The 20320-nt window shown below is 47.3% G+C and overlaps 1 protein-coding gene across 3 annotated transcripts in view; it reads left to right on the top strand.

The window, feature by feature from the left end:
* Positions 1-20320, top strand: part of PPFIA1 (PTPRF interacting protein alpha 1) — a 91572-nt gene that overhangs the window by 27187 nt on the left and 44065 nt on the right. For all 3 annotated transcript variants that reach the window (XM_061202224.1, XM_061202226.1, XM_061202225.1), the window contains exons 3-12: positions 8620-8721; positions 9245-9409; positions 9846-9920; positions 10277-10378; positions 10601-10822; positions 13204-13350; positions 14760-14894; positions 16245-16328; positions 18444-18575; positions 19789-19851. In XM_061202224.1, coding sequence (XP_061058207.1) covers positions 8620-8721; positions 9245-9409; positions 9846-9920; positions 10277-10378; positions 10601-10822; positions 13204-13350; positions 14760-14894; positions 16245-16328; positions 18444-18575; positions 19789-19851 — 1227 coding nt within the window. The remainder of the gene's footprint in view (positions 1-8619; positions 8722-9244; positions 9410-9845; positions 9921-10276; positions 10379-10600; positions 10823-13203; positions 13351-14759; positions 14895-16244; positions 16329-18443; positions 18576-19788; positions 19852-20320) is intronic.

The raw sequence follows: 20320 nt of genomic DNA on the forward strand, positions 1-20320 counted from the left end.
TTTTTGCCTGTGATATTTTACTAACATTATACACTTGTTTCTAAAACATATGAAATATGCATTCATACTTATATTTCAAGTTGTTTTGAAATACACATGTGCATTTATTTTTCAGATTGTCTTGACTAATTGTTAGAAATGATGTGTGTTTAAATACTGAAATGCTAATAACAACCAGAAACATTTTGGTTTGCTCTTTAGCAGAAAGATAAAAATATGTGAAGCAAAACTTATAATTACTGTCCATGAGGAAATCCCAATTTTTGCCTAAAAGAAAATACATTCCAAAGAAGAAAGGAGTGATGGCTAAGATAGCTGGATATTTAAATTGGAATTTAGAAACAGAAATGGAACAATTCGCTCATTTACATTGTGAAGAAATATGTCTACTGCTCGGTATGCCCACAAGCCAAAGTATAAATCCACATAAAAACTTGTGCAGGAATGTTCATAGTAGCGTTATTCACGATAGTTAGAAAGCACAAGCAACCCAAATGTCTGTTAACCAGTGAATGGATAAACAAAATGTGCTACATCCAGATAATGGAATTATTATTGAGGCACAAAAATGAATGAAGCACGGACACACACTGCAACATGGATGAACCTTGAAAACATTACACTGAGTGAAAGAATCCAGACACAAGAGGACAGATATTGTACAAGTCCATATGTGTGGAACATCCAGAATAGGCAAGTGCCTAGAGACAGAAAGCAGACTGGTGGCTGCCGGAGGTTGGAGGCAAGGGGTAACTCGGAGTGACTCCTAATGGGTCTGGGTTTCTTTGGGGCAGAGAGGCACGGCAGCCCAGGCGGAGGAGGCGGCGGCAGCGGCCAGTCTAGGAGATGCAAGTGTGAGGTCGAATTAGCAGGCCCAGCAGTTGGCAAACAGGGAGGAAAAGGAGGGAGGCCACGTGGTCTCCTCTACTCTGGGGGCCAGGAGGAAGATGATGAAGCCCTGGAAGACAGCCGAGTGGAGGTGCGTGGTGGGCAGTTGGGCAGTGGCCCAGCGTGGGGGGTGGAAGCCTGACACGGGTCCGACAGGCATGGTGTGTAGGGTGAGCAGGGGACCTCGGGCAGAGCCCCAGGAGCACCAGCCGTTATGAGATGAGCGGAGAACAAGGGGCCAGGACAAGGGGGAAGAAAGTGGGAAGGAGGGCTCAGATGCTCCCCCGTAGGACGGGGTAGGTGAGCCCTGAAGCTGGACTGGGTTCAGTGGAGACCAGGGTGGTGCTGGTGTGTCAGCCAGAACTCGTTCAGTGCGGCTGGAAGCTGAGGCCGCCTCGCAGTGGTGAGGAGGAGAGCAGAAGAAAGAACTAGAGACTGAGATACGGCGACTTTGGGGGCAAGCATCTGGACAAGCTACGTCCACGTAGGCGGCCTGTATTCTGCTCGCGCCCTGTAGTTTTAACATTGTTTAGAAAGGAAAAAGGAAGTGAAGATTGGCCTTTTTTTTTTTTTTTTAATAAGTTGGGATAATGATTTCATTCTTTTTATTTTAATTTTTAAATTTATTATTATTATTTTTTTGGCTGCGCCACACGGCTTGTGGGATCTTAGTTCCCTGACCAGGGATTGGACCCAGGTCCCGGCAGTGAAAGCACTGAGTCCTAACCACTGGACTGTCAGGGAAGTCCCTGGTCTTTTTTTTTTTTTTTTTTTTTTAAAACAAAGCGAGTACGTACTTAATTGAAATTAAACAGGAATATAAGTTAAAAAGAAAGACTCATTTCCAGCCCACTTTCCCATCCATAGTGGATAATCTGCATTAGCAGTTTGGTGGGTGTCCATCTATATTTTATATAAGAAATACAAGTTTGTGTTTGCTTGTAACCACATTGAGATCGCACTGCAGTACTGCTCTGCACCACGTTTTGTCAGGTTCAGGGTATACAATCGCGATTGCTTAATTGCCACATGCTAAGTATGAGCATAAATTTTGTCAGTATCTATTCTTAGAAACGAGAAAAAATAAATCAGCTACGTTGGGACTTTTGAACTGCTTATGCATTTTGCTCTGTTGCTTGCAAATAATCAGTGATTGAAAATCCAGTGCTATTGCATTCACAGCTTTAAATACGTCTAGTGAGCTCATGACTCAGATTTTGCAAAGGTGTAAAGTTTGTCTTTTTTCCTTCTAAGTGTCCCTCTGTCCTTCTTCTCCCATCATTAGGTCGCAGTATAAATAGATAGTTATACATAACCTTTCCAAGCATATTTTAATCAACACATTAGAGTTTCAAATATGATTTGCTGATTCATTTTAATGTATAAACTTCTAATTTTCTTTCAGTTCAAAATTTGACATGCTTTTAAACCTAAGACTGTGGCAAATATCAATAGCTTCTGTCAGAAGATAAACTAAGTCAGTTTTTCAGGTGTTCATTTTGGTTTGCTAAAAATTAGACCCCATTTCCATTCTTTATTATACTTCGTATCCCTACAGTAAGAGGACATATACTTTTTGCCTCCAGCGAAGCTTTAGTCTTGTTTCAGCAGGTTAGCAAAAATAATGAAACGTAACTTAAAAATAAAACAGAGCTATTGGTGGAGATTATAGAGAATAGAAGATGTAGAACTGTAACACGGATGGTCAGGTAAAGAACACGGGAAGGGGGTCGGGACCACGTGAGGGTAGGAAGTGGCCAGACCCTGCTGCTTCCCACTTCCCTTGGTGTCTGGGAAGAGAGAATGGTCATCGCTTCTAGAACCAAATGTTGCATCTGATCCATAGGACTTACTTTTTTTTTTTTTTAATAAATTGATTTATTTTTATTTATTTATTTTTGGCTGTGTTGAGTCTTCGTTGCTGCACGTGGGCTTTCTCTAGTTGCGGCGAGCGGGGGCTACTCTTCATTGCGGCGTGCGGGCTTCTCATTGTGGTGGCTTCTCTTGTTGTGGAGCACAGGCTTTAGGCGCGTGGGCTCAGTAGGTGTGGCTTGCGGGCTCTAGAATGCAGGCCCAGCAGTTGTGGCGCACGGGCTCAGTAGTTATGGCTCGAGGGCTCTAGAGCGCAGGTTCAGTAGGTGGCACACGGGCTTAGTTGCTCTGTGGCATGTGGGATCTTCCTGGAGCAGGGCTTGAACCCTTGTCCATTGGCAGGCGGATTCTTAACCACTGCGCCACCAGGAAAGTCTCTTGATCATGGGCGTTGATCAGTCATGTCTGGTTCATGTAATCTGATCCTATTATCTAGATCCAGAAATGATAAGTATCGGCATTTTCACGCATTATGTGAAATCAAGTTCTTAAATTGATTTTAGTGGTTGAATGTTATTTTCCCTCGTCTCAGTCCTAGAAAATGTCAAATGGAAATACAAATCTGTATTGTGCAGACTTATATTTTAAACTGAAAATATTCCAGTGATTGTTGTATCTGTTCAGTTTCAAAGAATACTTCAAACTTTAATTACAGTAAATAGAATGTCACTTTTAACTGGCTTACAGTACTTTTTAAACAAACATTTTTTTCTAAAGAGAAAAAAATTTAGATGCTGACAATTAGGTTCCTATCATGGTAATAGAGTAGATCGTTTATTGCACATATTTGGGATTTATTCAGGCTCTACTAGTTTTTTCTGCAATGATAATACAAACACAGTGCACATATGAACATGCTTTTGGAATCTTAAACTTTGGAATTTCCTGTCTAATGTTTATCTAAACTCCTAAGTTTAAATTTGCTTTGATACTTTTTCAGTTGAATTCTTTTGAGCAAAGAGAAAGGTTTTTCTTTAAGGAGTAAAAATAATTGTGAAGTTCTGTAAATTTGTTTTCTACCATATTCAAAGCAGTATATCATAGAATGGTTTTAGCTGTTGAATTTATTGTAAGAAACACTTACATTTAGCCAAAATGATGGGAATTAAATATTCTCTTAATAGGTGAATGAAGACAGTTTGGAGCTATTAGGAAAAACTTAAGGAAACTTGGTATGTAAAAGGCATAGGCTTGCTTCTGGTGATGAAAGAGTTAAAGGAAAAGTGAATATGGAAAAAGGCTTGCATATGGAAGTGGGGCTAGATGGTGGTCCCTTCTATTTCCAAGGTGGGTGAATCTGTGAATCGCTAATTCCTCGTAGCCAGCGTGTATAGGAGTTTTCAAGCTCCTCCCACCCCAGCGCCCCCACAGACTTGCAGTGTGCACTTGTTATGCTTTGACGCCGTATTTCATTTAAAGGCAGTGAAATGTATTCATGATAGATAGTAGGACTTTGAAAAATAAAACACCAAAATTCAACCCTCCTGGGGCCACAGGCTGCGACCCTACCACCTTGTTGTGGTCCTTCGCCCTTCCCACGTCTCCCCTGTCTTCTTTACCCACGGAAATTCCGTGGTCCATTATCATCACACTCACACATACACACACACACACACACACACACACACACACACACCACACCCTACCTCACCGTACTTGGAAACCTGCTCCCGTTGAGTCCGTTCCCCGTCCGTGGGTGTCGCTGGCAGCCTGCAGTGGACCCAGATGCCCACGGTCATGGTACTGGTGTCCGACCCCCTCTCTGCTCAGTGGCTACTTGGTGCCCTCCCCGCCTCCCCTCCCCAGTGCACCGCATGCACCCTTCCACTCAATGCAAAGGCATCTGTTTTCTCAGAGAGATTGGAAGAAATTAGAAGAGGACTTGCAGAAATTCCCACCACACATCTCCCTGTGTGTCTGGATCTGTGCCTACGTATTCGACTGCCTTTCCCTTGACTGTGGGTGAGCTGGGCGCCCCAGGAAAGGCACCCTCTGCATGGACCCAGCCGACTGATCTGCTCTCGGCTGCTCGGGTGGTGGCCATTGGCTCCCACCTCTCCCCTGGCTTCTGGCCGTCAGCGTGCGAGCCCCCGTCCCCTCCTGCGGCAGGGCTTTCTTGACCCCGTGTCTCCTTTAACCCCTGCCCGATTTCTCTTCTACTCTGAACTCAGAGTCCCTCAGAAGAATGAGTGTGTGCTCACTGCCGTCCTCCTCCTCCTCCTCCTCCTCCTCCTCCTCCTCCTCCTCCTCCTCCTCCTCCTCCTCCTCCTCCTCCTCCTCCTCCCCCCCCCCCCTCCGCTGTTGCCCTCTGTCCAGCCAGGCTGTCGGCCCTGCCAGGGCTCCCGACCTGCTCTGGTCATGGTCACCGCTGGCCTCCATTTCAGCGGACCCACCCACCAGGGACCAGTCAGATGACTCCCGCTCCCAGCAGCTGTTGACCCTGGTGACCATTGCTTCTGGAGCACCGGACTCCGAGGTGTTGCTCTTCCCTCCTGGCCCTCCCCGGCCACCCTTGCTGACGCCTCTCGTTTCCCAGCCATCCAGCGTTGGCTTCTCACAGGGCTCAAGCCTCATCTTTTATCGCCCACACTCAGCGCCTTGTTGGTCCGCGTGGAATGAGATCCCTCTCCCACCTCGGCCAGCATCCCCGCGAGGTCCAGACCAGGAGGTGCAGCTCCGCCTGAAAGCCTTAGAACCTCTCCCGTTAAGCTCGTCCGAAACTGGGCTTTTAGCCCGCCCTTCAAAGCCTGCTCTTCCCGTAGACTTTCCCTTCTCAGAGAATGGGGCCTGCATCCTTCCCTCGCTCCTGCCAGAATCCTTGGAATCGTCCTGGACCCTTCTTTCTCTCCGACTTGTTGGATCTGTCAGCAAATCCTGCTGGCTCTACTCTCCAGCGCGCCCTGCCCCCCACCCCCCACGGTGTGCTCACTCGCCTGGCCTTTCCTGCACTGTCCCAACGCCAGGCTGCCTCCCCACATCTGGCCTCACCCTCTTACAGGCTCTTCTGAACACAGCATCCAGAGGACCCTTTGAAAGCTGATGACGGCCACAGCAGGGGGCACATGGGATCCTTGCATTTCGCCCTGAGAATTCTTTTATGTTCTGCGTCTCTCTAGTCTTGGTCTCGGGTCAGACCCTCACTTCTCCCCGGGGTTCTTGCTGTGGCCTCAGCTGGTTTCTCACTCTTAACCTGCTCCAGCCCAGCTTCGGCACTGCTCCCGGGGACTTTTGTTTACCCGGCAAACCCATTTTGAGCACATCCTTTGTGTCAGGCACTGCCTGGAACTTTGAACAGTTTTGCCCCTTCCCTGTTCAGGGCCCTCAAAGTCTGTAAATAGACAGCTCCCAGAGCCTTCAGGATGAAGCACAGACTCCTTACGGGGTGCATGGGACCTTCACAGTCTAGCCTCTGCCCACCTCCAGCCTCACCTTACTCCTGCCTGCGGATGCCCTTCTCCACCTCCAGTGCCTGTACTTTCGTGACGAGGCTCTTGCCAGCTGGACAGCTGGGTCCTGCTTGCCATTCAGTGCAGGTGCCATCCCGGCAGCCAGCCTTTGGACACGTGCGCCCACCTCCCATCAGAGGTGGCTTCCACTCTGCTCCCACGGTGGCCTGGGTGACTCTCATGCAGAGCACGGACTGCACGGGGGTCGTTGCTCGCTTGCCTATCTGTTCTGTAGGAGCGCCCGGGTGGCGGTCAGGCTCACCTCCTGGTGTTCAGCCAGACTAGGTGCGCAACCATTTCTCGGATGCATTGTGACTTCCAGTTAGGATGGCAGCATAAACTCATGCTTTGACATATCTCTTCTCCAGACCCAGCAGTGAAAAGATAAATTTAAACAGAGAAACATAAACCAGAAAATATGGCCAGGCCCCCAAAAGAGAAAAATACCCTTAAGGATAGAAACGGGATACCCAGTGTGGGGAGCTTGAGCTGGCTTGATGCCCTGGCCTGCGGTGCTCCAGGCCCTGAGCTGGTGGTGGCACAGGAGACGTGGCTCCCGTGGGTTACGGTGATAGGAACCAAAGTATTGAGGCGAATTAGAGCTAGATTCAGACTAACTTTCTGAAGCTGGGATTGGCCTCAGTGTATAGAGGCCAACTGCCCTCTATACATTGGGGCTTTATAGGAAGTTGTGGGCCCGGGGAGGGTAGAAAGCAATACCTGGAAGGCACGGCCCTGTCTGGTGGTTGGTTCTCTAAGAGGATCTGCACTGTAATGGAAGCAGGCAGCAGGGGCGCTCAGTCACCATGGAAACGTAGTTCTGGCCTGAGGCCTTGGGAGGCTCAGAGGGGCAACCACAGGACCCTAGGCTGGGTGGGGGGAGGTCGGTCCCACAACACGAAGATCTCACACTGAGAGACCCTCCCAGAGCCAGCTCCTTACGCAGCCGTGCCTTTACTCCATCTGAGATTCGCGGATGGGGCCTGGCAAAACTGTCAGAGAAGTGTGCTTCACATGCTTCAAACCTGAGCTAACATCTATGAAAAGCAACTAGAAATCATAAGACAAGAAGAGACAAAAATGAAACAAGAGCAGGAGGGCCTGGCCAAAAAAGAATTTGAAATCTAGTCAGTGAAAAAAATGTTAGGACGATAAACTTTGGACTGGACATAATCAAAGACAGATTTAGTGAATTGGCATTTTCTTCATGAAACTGACTCAGATTGCAGTGCAAAGGGGGACAGTGTGATCAAAGCAAAATCCAGGGCCCTGAATTCAGACGAGCTTAGAGCCAGCCCTGCCTTTGACCCTCACGTGTAGTAACTGCCTCTCAGCCTAGGCTAGTCTGAGTCAGGCTTTCTCTCACCTGTAGCGGGAAGAGTGTTTCTCATACAGGAGCTTAGTAATTAGAAGGAAACCTCTCTCTGATGTTAGGCATTAGATGATCTGACAGTCAGCTAGTTATTTACCAGAGGAATCAGCTATTCAGTATAATTAACATGGGCACATCTGAAAGAAATCTCAGAAACTCAGGAAGGGAAACGAGCTTGCTGGGAGGACGTGGAGAGGAGACATAGTCCATGTGGCTGCCCCGCCCTCCCTGCTTCCCAGCCATAAAGCCCAGTGCCGATGCTGCCGGCCAGGTCTCTGAAGATGAATCTTCAGAATCTTTGTCAGGTTTGAAGACACATTGGATTATTTCTCTCCAGCATTACTGGGATGTCTTCGTGTTTGCAGGTCTGCGCTTAAGTACTGAAGTAAAGAGTTGTTCACATTCTGTAGCTGATTGATGCTCTCAGGAGCAGCCTTGTCTCCAGAGAGCACCGTGTATACGTGTGTGTGTGCGCGCACCTGTGTAAATTGTGGTAAAATATATATAACATAAATTTACCATTTTAACCAGTTTATTGACTGGCTGGATGACTTCAGTGGGGTCAAGCTAACAGACTGGCCTTGGGGTACCATTAGCCTTTTTCCCAGGGGACACTCCAAAGCCTGGTGGCCTTCTAGACCTTTTTTCTTTACTCTCCCCAGTGGTTCTAGGTCACATGTCTGTGAGTCATTTAAAAATATCTTTATCCACTTTGGTATTAGGATTTATGTTCAGGAAAATATCTTGGACTTCCCTGGATCTTGAGAAGGCAGGCTTGGATTCCCTTCCCCGCCGTGTGCGTGCCAGGGTCAGGGGTGGAGGGGTGAAGGTTGGTCTGAGTTACGGTGTTCTGTGTGGTCTTGGGCTGGTCGGTGGACCCCTTGTTCTCTGGAGGGTCAGAGAGGTCCCGCTTATCTTAGGGCGGGAGTTGCCTTTGTGTGAAGCCTGGAGAGGCTTGACGGGAATTGGTCTTTAGAGACTCTCTCTCTCTCTCTTTTGTATTTATATTTATGTCTATTTACCTATTTAACTGTTTTCTAGGAGTTTGCAGCACTTACTAAAGAACTAAATGTATGCAGGGAACAGCTCCTTGAAAGAGAAGAAGAAATCGCTGAACTGAAAGCGGAAAGGAACAACACCAGGGTTAGTAGGGGATTCTCCGTGTTAACATTTGCCTCGGGGTCACGACTGGGCCCCGTGTTGCTGTCTTTAAACTCAGAAGATGATCCACTCTGTCTGTCCTTAAACACGTTTTGACATTTTCCCACTGGGTGGACTGCGGTTGATCAGTTCAGGATTCTCATACCTTGCTTGAAATTTATGATGAGAGTTAATGCAATTTTAATACATTCGAGGGGGAATTTCGCTAACTTTATTTATTTATTTATTATTTTTTGGCCACGCCGCACGGCAAGGGTGGGGTGGGGGGGGTCTTAGTTCCCTGAACAGGGATCAAACCCACGCTCCCTGCAGTGGAAGCGCCGAGTCCTAACCCCTGGACTGCCAGGGAAGTTCTCTCTGACTTTAGACAGAACCGGAGGGATTCAGACCTGTCTTCGCACAGTTTTGGCTTTAGTGTGAGTGTGAAAGGAGTTATTTGCCCCAGATTCAAATATGAGATTGAAAGTGCTCTGTAAACCGTGCTCACCTTGGCCTTGCCGTGCAGCTGCTGCTGGAACATCTGGAGTGCCTGGTCTCGCGGCACGAGCGGTCCCTCAGGATGACGGTGGTGAAGCGGCAGGCGCAGTCCCCGGCAGGCGTGTCCAGCGAGGTGGAAGTGCTTAAAGCGCTGAAGTCCTTATTTGAGCACCACAAAGCCCTGGATGAGAAGGTACCGCCGCCACACGGCAGTTCCGGGTTTGCACACGTGCTGCGCTATTTGGCGGACAACGCAGGTGTTTGTGCAACTTTAGTTGACTTTTGAGCTTCTTGAATTCTTGTAAACACAGTTTTTCTGTAAGAAGCCAGAGTTCTATATGGTTAAAAAGTATTCGTTGGCATAAATGTCTCAAGATGTATTATATTCTGTGTATCAACTGGCTATTAAGAATTGGGTAATAGAATTTATTTAGGGTGAAATTTTTTCTCAAACTTAAAGTTTAAAGCTATTAGCAAGCAGGTTTTCTTGACATTAAGATCAACGAAAGACATTAAAGGTATTCTATTATGTTATATTACACTAACAGTCTATTAGGATAGCTATGCAATAAGAATTAAATTAACATATATACACACACACACACTAACTGAATCCCTTTTGTTTTCAGGTGAGAGAACGGTTACGAGTAGCACTTGAAAGGTGTAGTTTGTTAGAAGAAGAATTAGGTGCCACACATAAAGAGGTAAGCTTAATAAATCGTCATACAGTTTCAACTGAGGGTTCCTAATTCTTAATCCCTTCATTTTAAAAAAGTATGAAGATTGTAGTAGTAGATATCAGATGTTATTTATCTTTCTGATTGAGGACCAGCCCATCTGGGTCATTTTAATGATTAGTAAACTAGACTTTTATTTCAGAGTTGCAGAATCTCTTTTAAGTACCCACATCTCCAGTAGAAGGTAAATTCGGACTTTAGTGACCTGGTTATATTCAGGATGGATAACATCACCATGTATTTTCTTTTCAGTTGTGTTTTTCCAAATGGAGTTTTGCTGCCTTTACTTATTTCTTTACTCTCATTCAATGTTTTGGTTTTAGCTAATGATTCTTAAAGAGCAGAATAACCAGAAAAAGACACTAACGGACGGGGTGCTTGACATAAACCACGAGCAGGAGAACACGCTGAACGCGAACGGAAAGGCAAGTCCCTGGTCCCCTCGGTCTGGTTCTCGTCTCACCCGTCCAGTCTGTGCACGCGTGTTGGGAACCTGTCGCCAACGCACCGCTTCGGCCTGAGCGGCCGAGAGAGTAATGTGAACCCACAGCGTGCAGAAGGCAGCTTTGACCTTACCGATTTCCCAGAAGTGGTTTATTTCCTCCCTCATCAAACAAGGCTGTTTAAGGGTTCTTTCCCCCCATTAGAGATCTTCTGATGGTTCTCTAAGCCACGAGGAAGACCTGGCTAAAGTGATCGAGCTCCAGGAAGTCATAGACAAGCAGTCAAGAGAGCAGAGCCAGATGAAGGAGCGCCTGGCCGCCCTGTCTAGTCACGTGACAGAGCTGGAGGAAGATCTGGACACGGCCAGAAAAGACCTCATCAAATCTGAGGAAATGAACACAAAATTGCAGCGAGATGTTCGTGAAGTGAGTGACAGTCGCCATGTCAGTGTTGTCATGGGGTTGGACGTGTGGGCTGTTTTGGTTTGATTGTCTCTTATTCTCCCACTTACTTCAACCTTTGGATGATTGTATAAGTAAGAGCAAAACAGAACAGTGCCCTGAGACTTTGACTGGCTGCTTCCCTATTTCTGTGTCAAGGTCTTTAAAGGTAGGGGAGGCCTGGTCCAGCGGGTCCTTTGGCAGCAGAACGGACATGAAGCCGGCCCCTCCTACTGTGCTGCTGTGACTGTAATGCCCTGGGTGTGGACTCCTCATTTCTATAAGTTCTAGGCTGTCGAATGTATCCTGATAATGCTCAGATTTCCTTCCGATACACTTGAGCGAGTGCGGTGACATCTGTGGTGCTAGTTCTCTCGGAGAGACATGAGCCTGGGCTGTGGGCTCTGCCAGGGCGGCATTATTGGCTGTGTTTCTAGTTTTCTGATGTTCCGCTCCTTGAGGGGAATGTACGATATTGATATTGGTGGTCAGACAGAGTGGCATTTGTTCACACTTGGGTCATCAGGCTCATGCTGTAAAAAATAACGTAGAAATGTGTGCATTTCTGGCAGACGTTTCTGCATGTATCATGATTTATGAGAAACTAGCTAGCTGTCACTGTAAAGGCAAATGAACGCTGGGTGCTTCTCTGGCACCTCCTCCTGTTAGCGTAACCTCTCCTTTGTAAACAGACAGCTCCTACCCCCTCCCCCCCACCCTGTGAGACCACCGCAGAGAGAACCCCTTTCACGTGTACGTAGAACAGGTGTACTTTCTGTTTAGTAGCTTGGTGTGAGTAATTTTATGTAAGAATTCAAAACAAATATTTGCATGTATTTATATAACCTATTTACATTATTCTTTGACAACAGGAGGAGGTGAAGTGGCGGAGTTTAATATGCAGAGAATTTTGAAAAAAAATTTTTAAGACTTGCCACTTTTAATATTAAGACTTTGCTAATATTGGTTACTTAGTGAACAGGGAGGGACCTGAAGCGGATTTTTAGCTGCGGGACAGGAATTGCAGTAGCAGAAAGTTCAGGTCCTAGTTTCAGCGTTTGATACTATGTAATATAATTTTGCTTTAGAAGAATTAGGCTTTAGAAGGCTGCTTCCAGTTGTATTAAACTTTTTTTGTTTGTTTGTTTTCAATTTTATTTATTTTTGGCTGCGTTGGGTCTTCGTTGCGGGCTTTCTCTAGTTGCGGCGAGCGGGGGCTACTCTTGTTGTGGTGCATGGGCTTCTCATTGCGGTGGCTTCTCTTGTTGTGGAGCACGGGCTCTAGGTGCGTGGGCTTCAGTAGTCGTGGCGCACAGGCTCAGTAGTTGTGGCTCGCAGGCTCTAGAGTGCAGGCTCAGTAGTTGTGGCATGCGGGCTCAGTAGTTGTGGCTCGCAGGCTCTAGCGCGCAGGCTCAGTAGTTGTGGTGCGTGGGCTCAGTTGTGGCTCGCAGGCTCAGTAGTTGTGGCTCGCAGGCTTGGTAGTTGTGGCGCACGGGCTTAGTTGCTCCACGGCACGTGGGATCTTCCCGGACCAGGGATCAAACCCACGTCCCCTGCACTGGCAGGCAGATTCCTAACCACTGGGCCACCAGGGAAGTCCCCAGTTGTGTTAAACTTTGAGTTCTGTTTCCATTTGTTAATATTATTACTTTAATTCTGTGGTAATTGGATGAGATTTCATCCAACTTTTACCCAAGAAAATGAGACACGTATCTCACTGTTGTATCTGTTGAGAGGCTGCTCCCAGGTGTGGGTACAGCCCACCGGTATCGTGAGGCAAACAGAGGTCCTGTCTTCCTGGCAGATACCTTCCCCTCCTGGAATTCTTGCAATAACAGGATATTTTATTATACTTTTTTTTTTTTTTTTGGTAATACTATGTAGAAAAGGGATGAGCTTGGTAAGCTGAGTGGCCAGACATAGCATTAAGACAGATGAGTGCTGGAATTTCCCTGGTGGGCCAGTGGGTAAGACTCCATGCTCCCAATGCAGGGGGCCCGGGTTCGATCCCTGGTCAGGGAACTAGATCCCGCACACCGCAACTAAGAGTTCACATGCCTCAACAAAGATCCTGCATTTCGCAACTTAAACCCAGCACAGTCAAAATAAATAAATAAATAAATATTAAAAAATAAAATAAAAAAGACAGATGAGTGCTAATTACTTGGTGAATATTTATATTTGAGGTAGGTGCGTTTTCATTCACATCGGAGAAAACTGGCATGTCTATCAATTTAATTTTGAGGACAGTAATTTTATATTTGATTTGAAACTTAGGATTCAGCCCAGTTTGTTCTCTCTCTGAGTGCACCCGTGTGTTACGTATTGGTTACTTCCCTTCTCTCCCTCTGAAATGCCCGATGTAGGCCATGGCCCAGAAGGAAGACATGGAAGAGAGAGTCACTACTCTAGAGAAACGCTACCTCGCAGCACAGCGTGAAGCCACCTCTGTGCACGACCTCAACGATAAACTGGAAAATGAAATTGCAAATAAGGAGTCTATGCATCGACAGGTAGTGGTTTTTACCAAATTTTGTCTGGCTTTTATTAATTAATTACTAATGAAGGGGGGAAGACCTTTTCCTGTGACTTCCATGTTGGAAATCAAGTCGCAGTGTAAAGTTTTTATGATCTTAGAATATTATGTTCAGAAGTGTGGTGTACATTGTAAATCAACTGTACGAGAATAAAATAAATTGTTAAAAAATTGTGGGTGACTGCAACTTACAGGTTTTCATTTTTTAGGATTTGGTTTAACCATTTTGTGGAGCTACACTCCTGACTCTTGTGTTGCTTGTTAGCATTTTTACCAAAAAAGCAGAGAGTGGCAAAGAACTTCAAGGCAGCTGGCTGCCTGTTGGTAACTGGGGTCAGTGTGGTAAATGGCAGATGGAGAGATGCAGTCTGAGTAGTCAGGTCTGTGCCTCCTGTGGTCTGGTCAGCCTCACTTGCTCCTGTTTCTGTGTGGTCTCAGATAACCAAGAGTTAACCAGGGAAACCAAGCCTGGCTTCTGAAAAACAAAGTGAGTTTGTCTGGTGTGTTATGAAGTGTATCATTGGCCCCAAAATAAAAATAAAATACTAGAAAGCCATTAAAATTTACGGTGTGGAATGCTAATTAAGAGCATTAAAATGTTCAAATTAATGACTTTAAAAAGCAGATCAGAAAATACTACGTACCATGTGCTGTTATTTTCTGAGGGTTTTAAAGCATAATCTATTGTTTGTATATGTACGTAGAGATATATGCACACAGAAAAAAGAAGAAAGCTGCACGGAAACGAGTGTTAACCTCTCAGGAACTGAGCTCATAGATGTTTTAACATTTTCCCTTTTTTAAAGAAAGAAAAATCTGTCTAAATTTTCTACATTGAAAATTTTTCAGAGTAAGAGGATTTTCTAAAAGAATGACCTACGTGTACAAAGCTAAAACTTGACCAGTATTCCCTTAGGCGCACTCGTAGCAGGTCTGGGTTTCAAAGGAGATGAAAGCTGTGTTTTGGCTTACGTGCCCGTGGCAGCCTGTTGTCAGTAGGGTTCCCTTCAAATGATGATTCTGACGATGTTTTAAGAAGGGTTAGTACTGAACCCTTCTTTCCTTAACTTGTCAGTAAGAATAAATAAGCTCCTACAGAAAACGGGTTTGCTTTAATGTATAGGAACTTGTGTGTGTGTGTGTGCGTGTGTGTGTTTTAAGACTTCTGGAGGTATTTAGGAAGAGCAAATACTTTGGCAAGAGGTGTTTTGCACATTGAAATCAAGCCCAAGAAAGTGGGTGTGCGCTCTTCACAGAAAGAAAATATTCACTGTGAAGCAGCTGCCAAAACAGCTGTGCTTCCATCAGAACTCATTTAGTAGACTATTAAAAATGGAAATGGCTGAGCCATGTGCCCCGTTTTGACGCTTTGCTCTCCCTTTGTAGACGGAGGATAAAAACCGCCAGTTGCAAGAACGCCTGGAGCTGGCCGAGCAGAAGCTGCAGCAGACCCTGCGGAGAGCGGAGACCCTCCCCGAGGTGGAGGCGGAGCTGGCCCAGCGGGCGGCCGCGCTCTCCAAGGTGCTGCCCTGGGTCTCCTTGCGGGGCAGGCGCCAGAGTTTGGCCTTGAGGACGATGTGTTCACGCGCCTTATCGTTGTGGTCTTGTCAGGGCACCTAAATCCACCAAGCAGCTCAGACTTGTTTTCAGTGCTGTGCTGTCTGAGACTGGAACAATTTTGAATGTCAGACGTTATCCCTGCTTTTGTGTCATCCCTACGTTATTTTCCCTCCAGTTGTGTCAGATGTGTTTTGTGTGTCCCCAGGGTGCTTCAGCTCAGAGTCACTGCTGCTTGGAGCTACTTAAGTCAGCAACTCCAAGGTTAGGATAGAAGCTTTGTGTAAGAGCAGGATAGTTTTTCTCAGACATAGGAAAATCCCATTCTCTTTTGAAGACCGCCAAAGTAACTTTGTAATAAAAACAAGTTTTTGAGTCTTTATTCATTCGCTGGTTCAACAAATCATGGTGGGGCATGTGCAAGACCCGGTCCCTGCTCTCACGGTCCTCACCGTCCCTGGAGAGCCGGCAGGTGAGAGGCGGTGTCTGGGTGATGCAGCGGCGCTGGGGGCGGCTCGTCCACACGGGGGGAGGAGGCGCACGACCAGCCAACGGCCTAGTCTTTAAGGCATGGTCCTGCACTGCCAGTAGGCACTGGCCAGGCACAGAGGCGCGGGCCCTGGCCTGTGCTGGTGCATCCGTCAGGAGTTTTGTGTTGCCTGCCTGGAGCTTAGTGAGCTGCTGAGGGGGCTGGACAGACCCGGGGTGGGCAGATGGCGTCAGGTGCTCGCAGACCTTCCTTAGAGCAAGTTCATTGCTAACAGCTGTAACAGAAGCGCTCTTTTTCCTTCGTGATCTGCATTTAAAGTCTCGGTTTCTTTTCTCCCCTGTCATCTCTCCTGTCCCTGGTCGGCCTTGTAGTCTGACCTTTTGTCTTCTGGAAACTCTGCCGCTAAGGAAGCTAAACTGTTCGAACTTACTTCCCAGCTTAGGAAGGTAGAACGTGTGCATGGCTCTTACTGTGCCTGCCGCTTCCTGCTTCCCATGCTGACTCACCCAAAGCAGTCTGAGGCTGGGGCAGAAACACAGCCCACGGGTGTGGGACCTGGGGTGGGGGGAGCACGTCTTCTCTCACAAGTCGATCGCCAGCGCCAGTCACGCCCCGGTCACCTGCCCGAGAGGGTGGATTGCCTCGCAGTGTCACGCACGAGGCCGCGCGGGACGTGTGAGCAGACGCCAGCGCGTGCCTTCCCCGGAGCACGGGGCGCGTAGTCGCCGCGGAGCGCGCCCTGCTTGCTGCTACTGCGGTCGTTCCCCGCGTGTTGTCAGCAAAGGGCAGCTGTGAGCTGAGTTGACACCATTCTTTGCTGACAGGCCGAAGAGAGACACGGCAACATCGAGGAGAGGCTGCGCCAGATGGAGGCACAGTTGGAGGAGAAGCATCAGGAGCTGCAGCGGGTACGTGTCCGGGCGGAGAGGCCGAGCGCCGAGCCGGGACCTGGGGGACGCACCTGGGGGACCCGGGGGACGCGGGGGACGCGGCTCGAGCAGCGCACGGCGCCCCCTTTCTCTGCTGCTCCCCGTGCCCCTACCTGCTGAGCGTATTCAGTGCGTGGCCTCATCTGCGCGCGGTCTGCTGAGCGGTGCACCCACCACGTGGTTGCCCGCAGACGGTGTGTCGGGGGGCGGGGGCTGCTTGCCGCTCTGACCAGCCTGTTGCGGGAGCGGCTCCAGGTACAGGTGGGACCTTCCAGGCCCCCCTCAAACAAGCCTGAGGTGCCAGCCCGGGGTGCCCATGGAATTTAAGGCACAGCGTCCTAGGTGTTGGGTCTGCTTGCCTGGGGTGTGGCGCTGGAGTCCCAGATTCAGGTCACGGGCCTGATCTCTGTCCTGAATCCCAAAGTATTGTTCCAGACACAAAGGTAGACGTAGGGATGGCCGTTCCTGAGCAGGAGGAAAACCGTAGTTGAGCTGGGATAAAAAGGAGCATCAGGAAAGTGTGGTGGTGGAGGCTCACGTCAGCTGAGTCCTGAGAGAGTTTTCCTGGAAGAGTTGGTCACACGGCGAGATGAAACATCCAGGAAATAGAGCGAGTGGTGGCCCCAGATCCAGGCGTGCGACATCAGTATTGTCACCAACAGGAAGTGGCGTTCCTGGGCCTGGACTACAGAGCATCAAACGTGAGCTTCCCGGAAGGAAAGCGTCTGCCTCCCGTCAAGAGATCCGCATGCCAGGCGCCCTGCCCCCGACACAGGCACACGCCCTCCCCTCTTAGGCAGAGAGAACTCGACTCTCACCGCTTGAGGGGTGCACTTCATTATTTCCAGAACTCGTTGAGATAGGGATGCTGTTTATGACTAAGGCAATTCAAAGCAAACTTTTAAGTGGTTTTGCTTTAAAAATATTTGAGGGACTTCCCTGGTGGCGCGGTGGTTAAGAACCCACCTGCCAGTGCAGGTGACACGGGTTCGAGCCCTGGTCCGGGAAGATCCCACGTGCCGCGGAGCAACTAAGCCCTTGCGCCACAACTACTGAGCCCGCGTGCCACAACTACTGAAACCTGCGCTCCGCAACGAGAGGAGCCACCGCAGTGAGAAGCCCGCGCACCGCAACCAAGAGTAGCCCCCGCTCGCCGCAGCTAGAGAAGGCCCGCGCGCAGCAACAAAGACCCAACGCAGCCAAAAATAAATAAATAAATAAATAAATTTATTTTTAAAAAAATTTGAATGCTGACAGCCTTATCGTACGGTGAGCTGGGTCTCTTCTAGATGATGGTGGTTGCTGTGTTTTGGGCGTGGTTCTGAGCGCTTTGTACTTAGTGCTTCCAACAACCTAGGAGAAAAGGGAGACCCGCCGAGGGGACCCGCCCTGACGTGTGCTGCCTGTCAGCACTCTCTGTCCCCTCCCCTTTTCTTCTGTGTTCACTCAGGGTGTAGGGTGAAGATAAGCTTTTGAAACCATGAAGTTGATGCTGGTTTTATAAAACACAGACTTACCAATTTTATTACATTTAAAAATTACTTGCGGTAATTATTTCTAGTTTTTTAGTATAAATTATCGTTACAAAGAATTCAGGTGATGTTAAGAGTATAAAGAAAAACATGTGAAAGTCTATCTCCACTGGTTTTCTTCCCAAAATGAAATTTTTTACCTTTTGCTTTATAAGTTGAATTCATTTTACCCCCTTAATCCAGATTCAAGCTTCTGTTTACATGCTGGGAAGTTCCCCCTCCAGTGTGTGTGTAAGCTGATCCCGTTTAAAATATGCTTGTTTTCTGCATGTAAATCTGCTCCCTGAGTCCATCTGACGGTTAATGGCTGGTGACACTAATGAGGCCCCCTGGGTGCTGTGTTGAACAGAAGCAGTGAGAGGGACCTTTCTCTGCACCTGCAGTCAACTCTGGGGATCGAGTGGGTTCTGGTGACGGTGCAGAGTCCACCGGAGATGGCAGTGGGAGGGGCAGCCTGGGGAGCCAGGGCACAGGCCGGCCACGTCGTCGCTCCTTGGTGCTTTTAAAACAATGACCATACTTGTTCTTGAAGTTTATTAAGTTTTTGTTTTTCCTGTTTTAGGCAAGGCAGAGAGAAAAAATGAATGAAGAACACAATAAACGTTTATCAGACACTGTTGACAAGCTTCTTTCAGAATCTAACGAGAGGCTTCAGCTTCATCTTAAAGAGAGAATGGCAGCTCTGGAAGATAAGGTGTGCTAGCACAACGTCCCTGAAGGCCCCTTTGCAAAAGGGGTGCCAGTGGTTATGTCCTTGCCCAGGCTGTGCGTATGGGAAATTGCCTATCATTCTTGCTCTCCAGGACAAGAGTTGGAGATCTGGTTCCATAGAGGGCCAACCACGTAGTAAATATCGTAGGCGTTTACTCATTGTGAGGAATTGAGTAGAAGAAGTTCATGCTGATCAATTAAGTAGCATGAAAGCAGCCACAGGCAATCCGTAAAGGAATGGACGTGGTTGTGTGCCACTAAAACTTAGAGGAGTCGGCAGTGAGCCGGATCTGGCTGACGGGCCGAGTTTATCAGCACCTGCGCCAGAATTTTCTAGGTCCACCCTCACCCCTTCATTGCTCTTGCATTAGAAGTTTATTTCTGTCTCTTTTGTGTGATGTAATATAAAAGATTTAACCATCTAAAAACAAGCGTTCTCATATTCCACCTCCAGCCTTCTCTCTTTTCATTTGGTTTGGAAAATGTCTAAGCCTGGACTCTTGCTACTCTCACCATGGAACTACTTTAGCTGTAACCAGAGTAAAGGAGTAGCCGAGAATCTATGTCAGAGAAGCTCTGATGGGTGACACTTTGGTTCAGGTTTGATAAAAAACCTGTCCCGTCTGCACCAGTGCCCTAAAGATGAGGCCCAAGAATCTTCCCTGAGATTGGCACCTGGGGTGATGCTTGTTTGGGAGAGACCAGTGATTACTACTAATTATGTGGCACATTTTATTTTACACAAAACCCATGATGAAATGCATTACTAGAGACCACATAGGGCAGTTACCTCACTTCCTCCCTGATCTGCGGGCCGGCCCTAAGGTAGGAATATTTTTGTCTCAGATTTGAATTTTGCATGTGAAACTTGTGCCGGTTTCCCGAGTGACCACTGAACTGCAAAAGCTGAAAGCCGGTATAAACCAGTTTAACTTACCCCATGAACTTGACCTCCTTATATCTAGAAAATCAGTCGGTGAAGAAGGAAATTTTATATGTACAAGTTATTATTAAAAGTTGTCATCTGGCCTCGTGGCTGGCATTTTACTCTGGGAGCGTGATCTGCCCATCAGTATGTTCACGTGGCCCATTCCTTCCCGCGGTGCTTTACTGTTTGAAACAGAACTGTAGCCATCCTATAGTACATGGAACATTTTTAAGAATTAACACTAAAAGGCTATTTATATCTTTTTCAGAATTCCCTCCTACGAGAAGTTGAAAATGCAAAAAAGCAATTAGAAGAAATGCAACATGATAAGGTGCTTCAATCTCTAGATTGTTTAGAAATCTGTTAAGAGCTGAATTGAGCTGGGTTCATTGTTATTATAATTACTACAGCTGTTTAGCAGAAGTTGAGTTACACTTTCTTTATGGCTAGTCCACTGCTATAACATATATAGCACTCCTGGATTTGTATGTGGAACGCGTTTGCATTTTAGATGGATGTAGAGTCCAGCAGGTGCGTGTGGTTCAGAATTCTGAGTCCTTTCTGGGTTCATTTGAAAGCTGAAACAAAGCAGGAGCCTTTCATGTGGAACAGTGCCGTCCATCAGAAAGATAATAAGAGCCACATATGTAATCTAAAATTTCCTAGTAGCCACGTTTAAAACAGTAGAAAGAAACAGGTGAAGTTAATTTTATTGTATTTTACCTAATGTAGTCAGAATGTTATCGTATAATTGCTCTAAAAACGAATGAGCTACTTTACGTTCTTCTCTCCCACTTGAG

This window comes from Eubalaena glacialis, chromosome 10 (assembly GCF_028564815.1).
Source record: "Eubalaena glacialis isolate mEubGla1 chromosome 10, mEubGla1.1.hap2.+ XY, whole genome shotgun sequence".
Lineage (NCBI taxonomy): Eukaryota > Metazoa > Chordata > Mammalia > Artiodactyla > Balaenidae > Eubalaena > Eubalaena glacialis.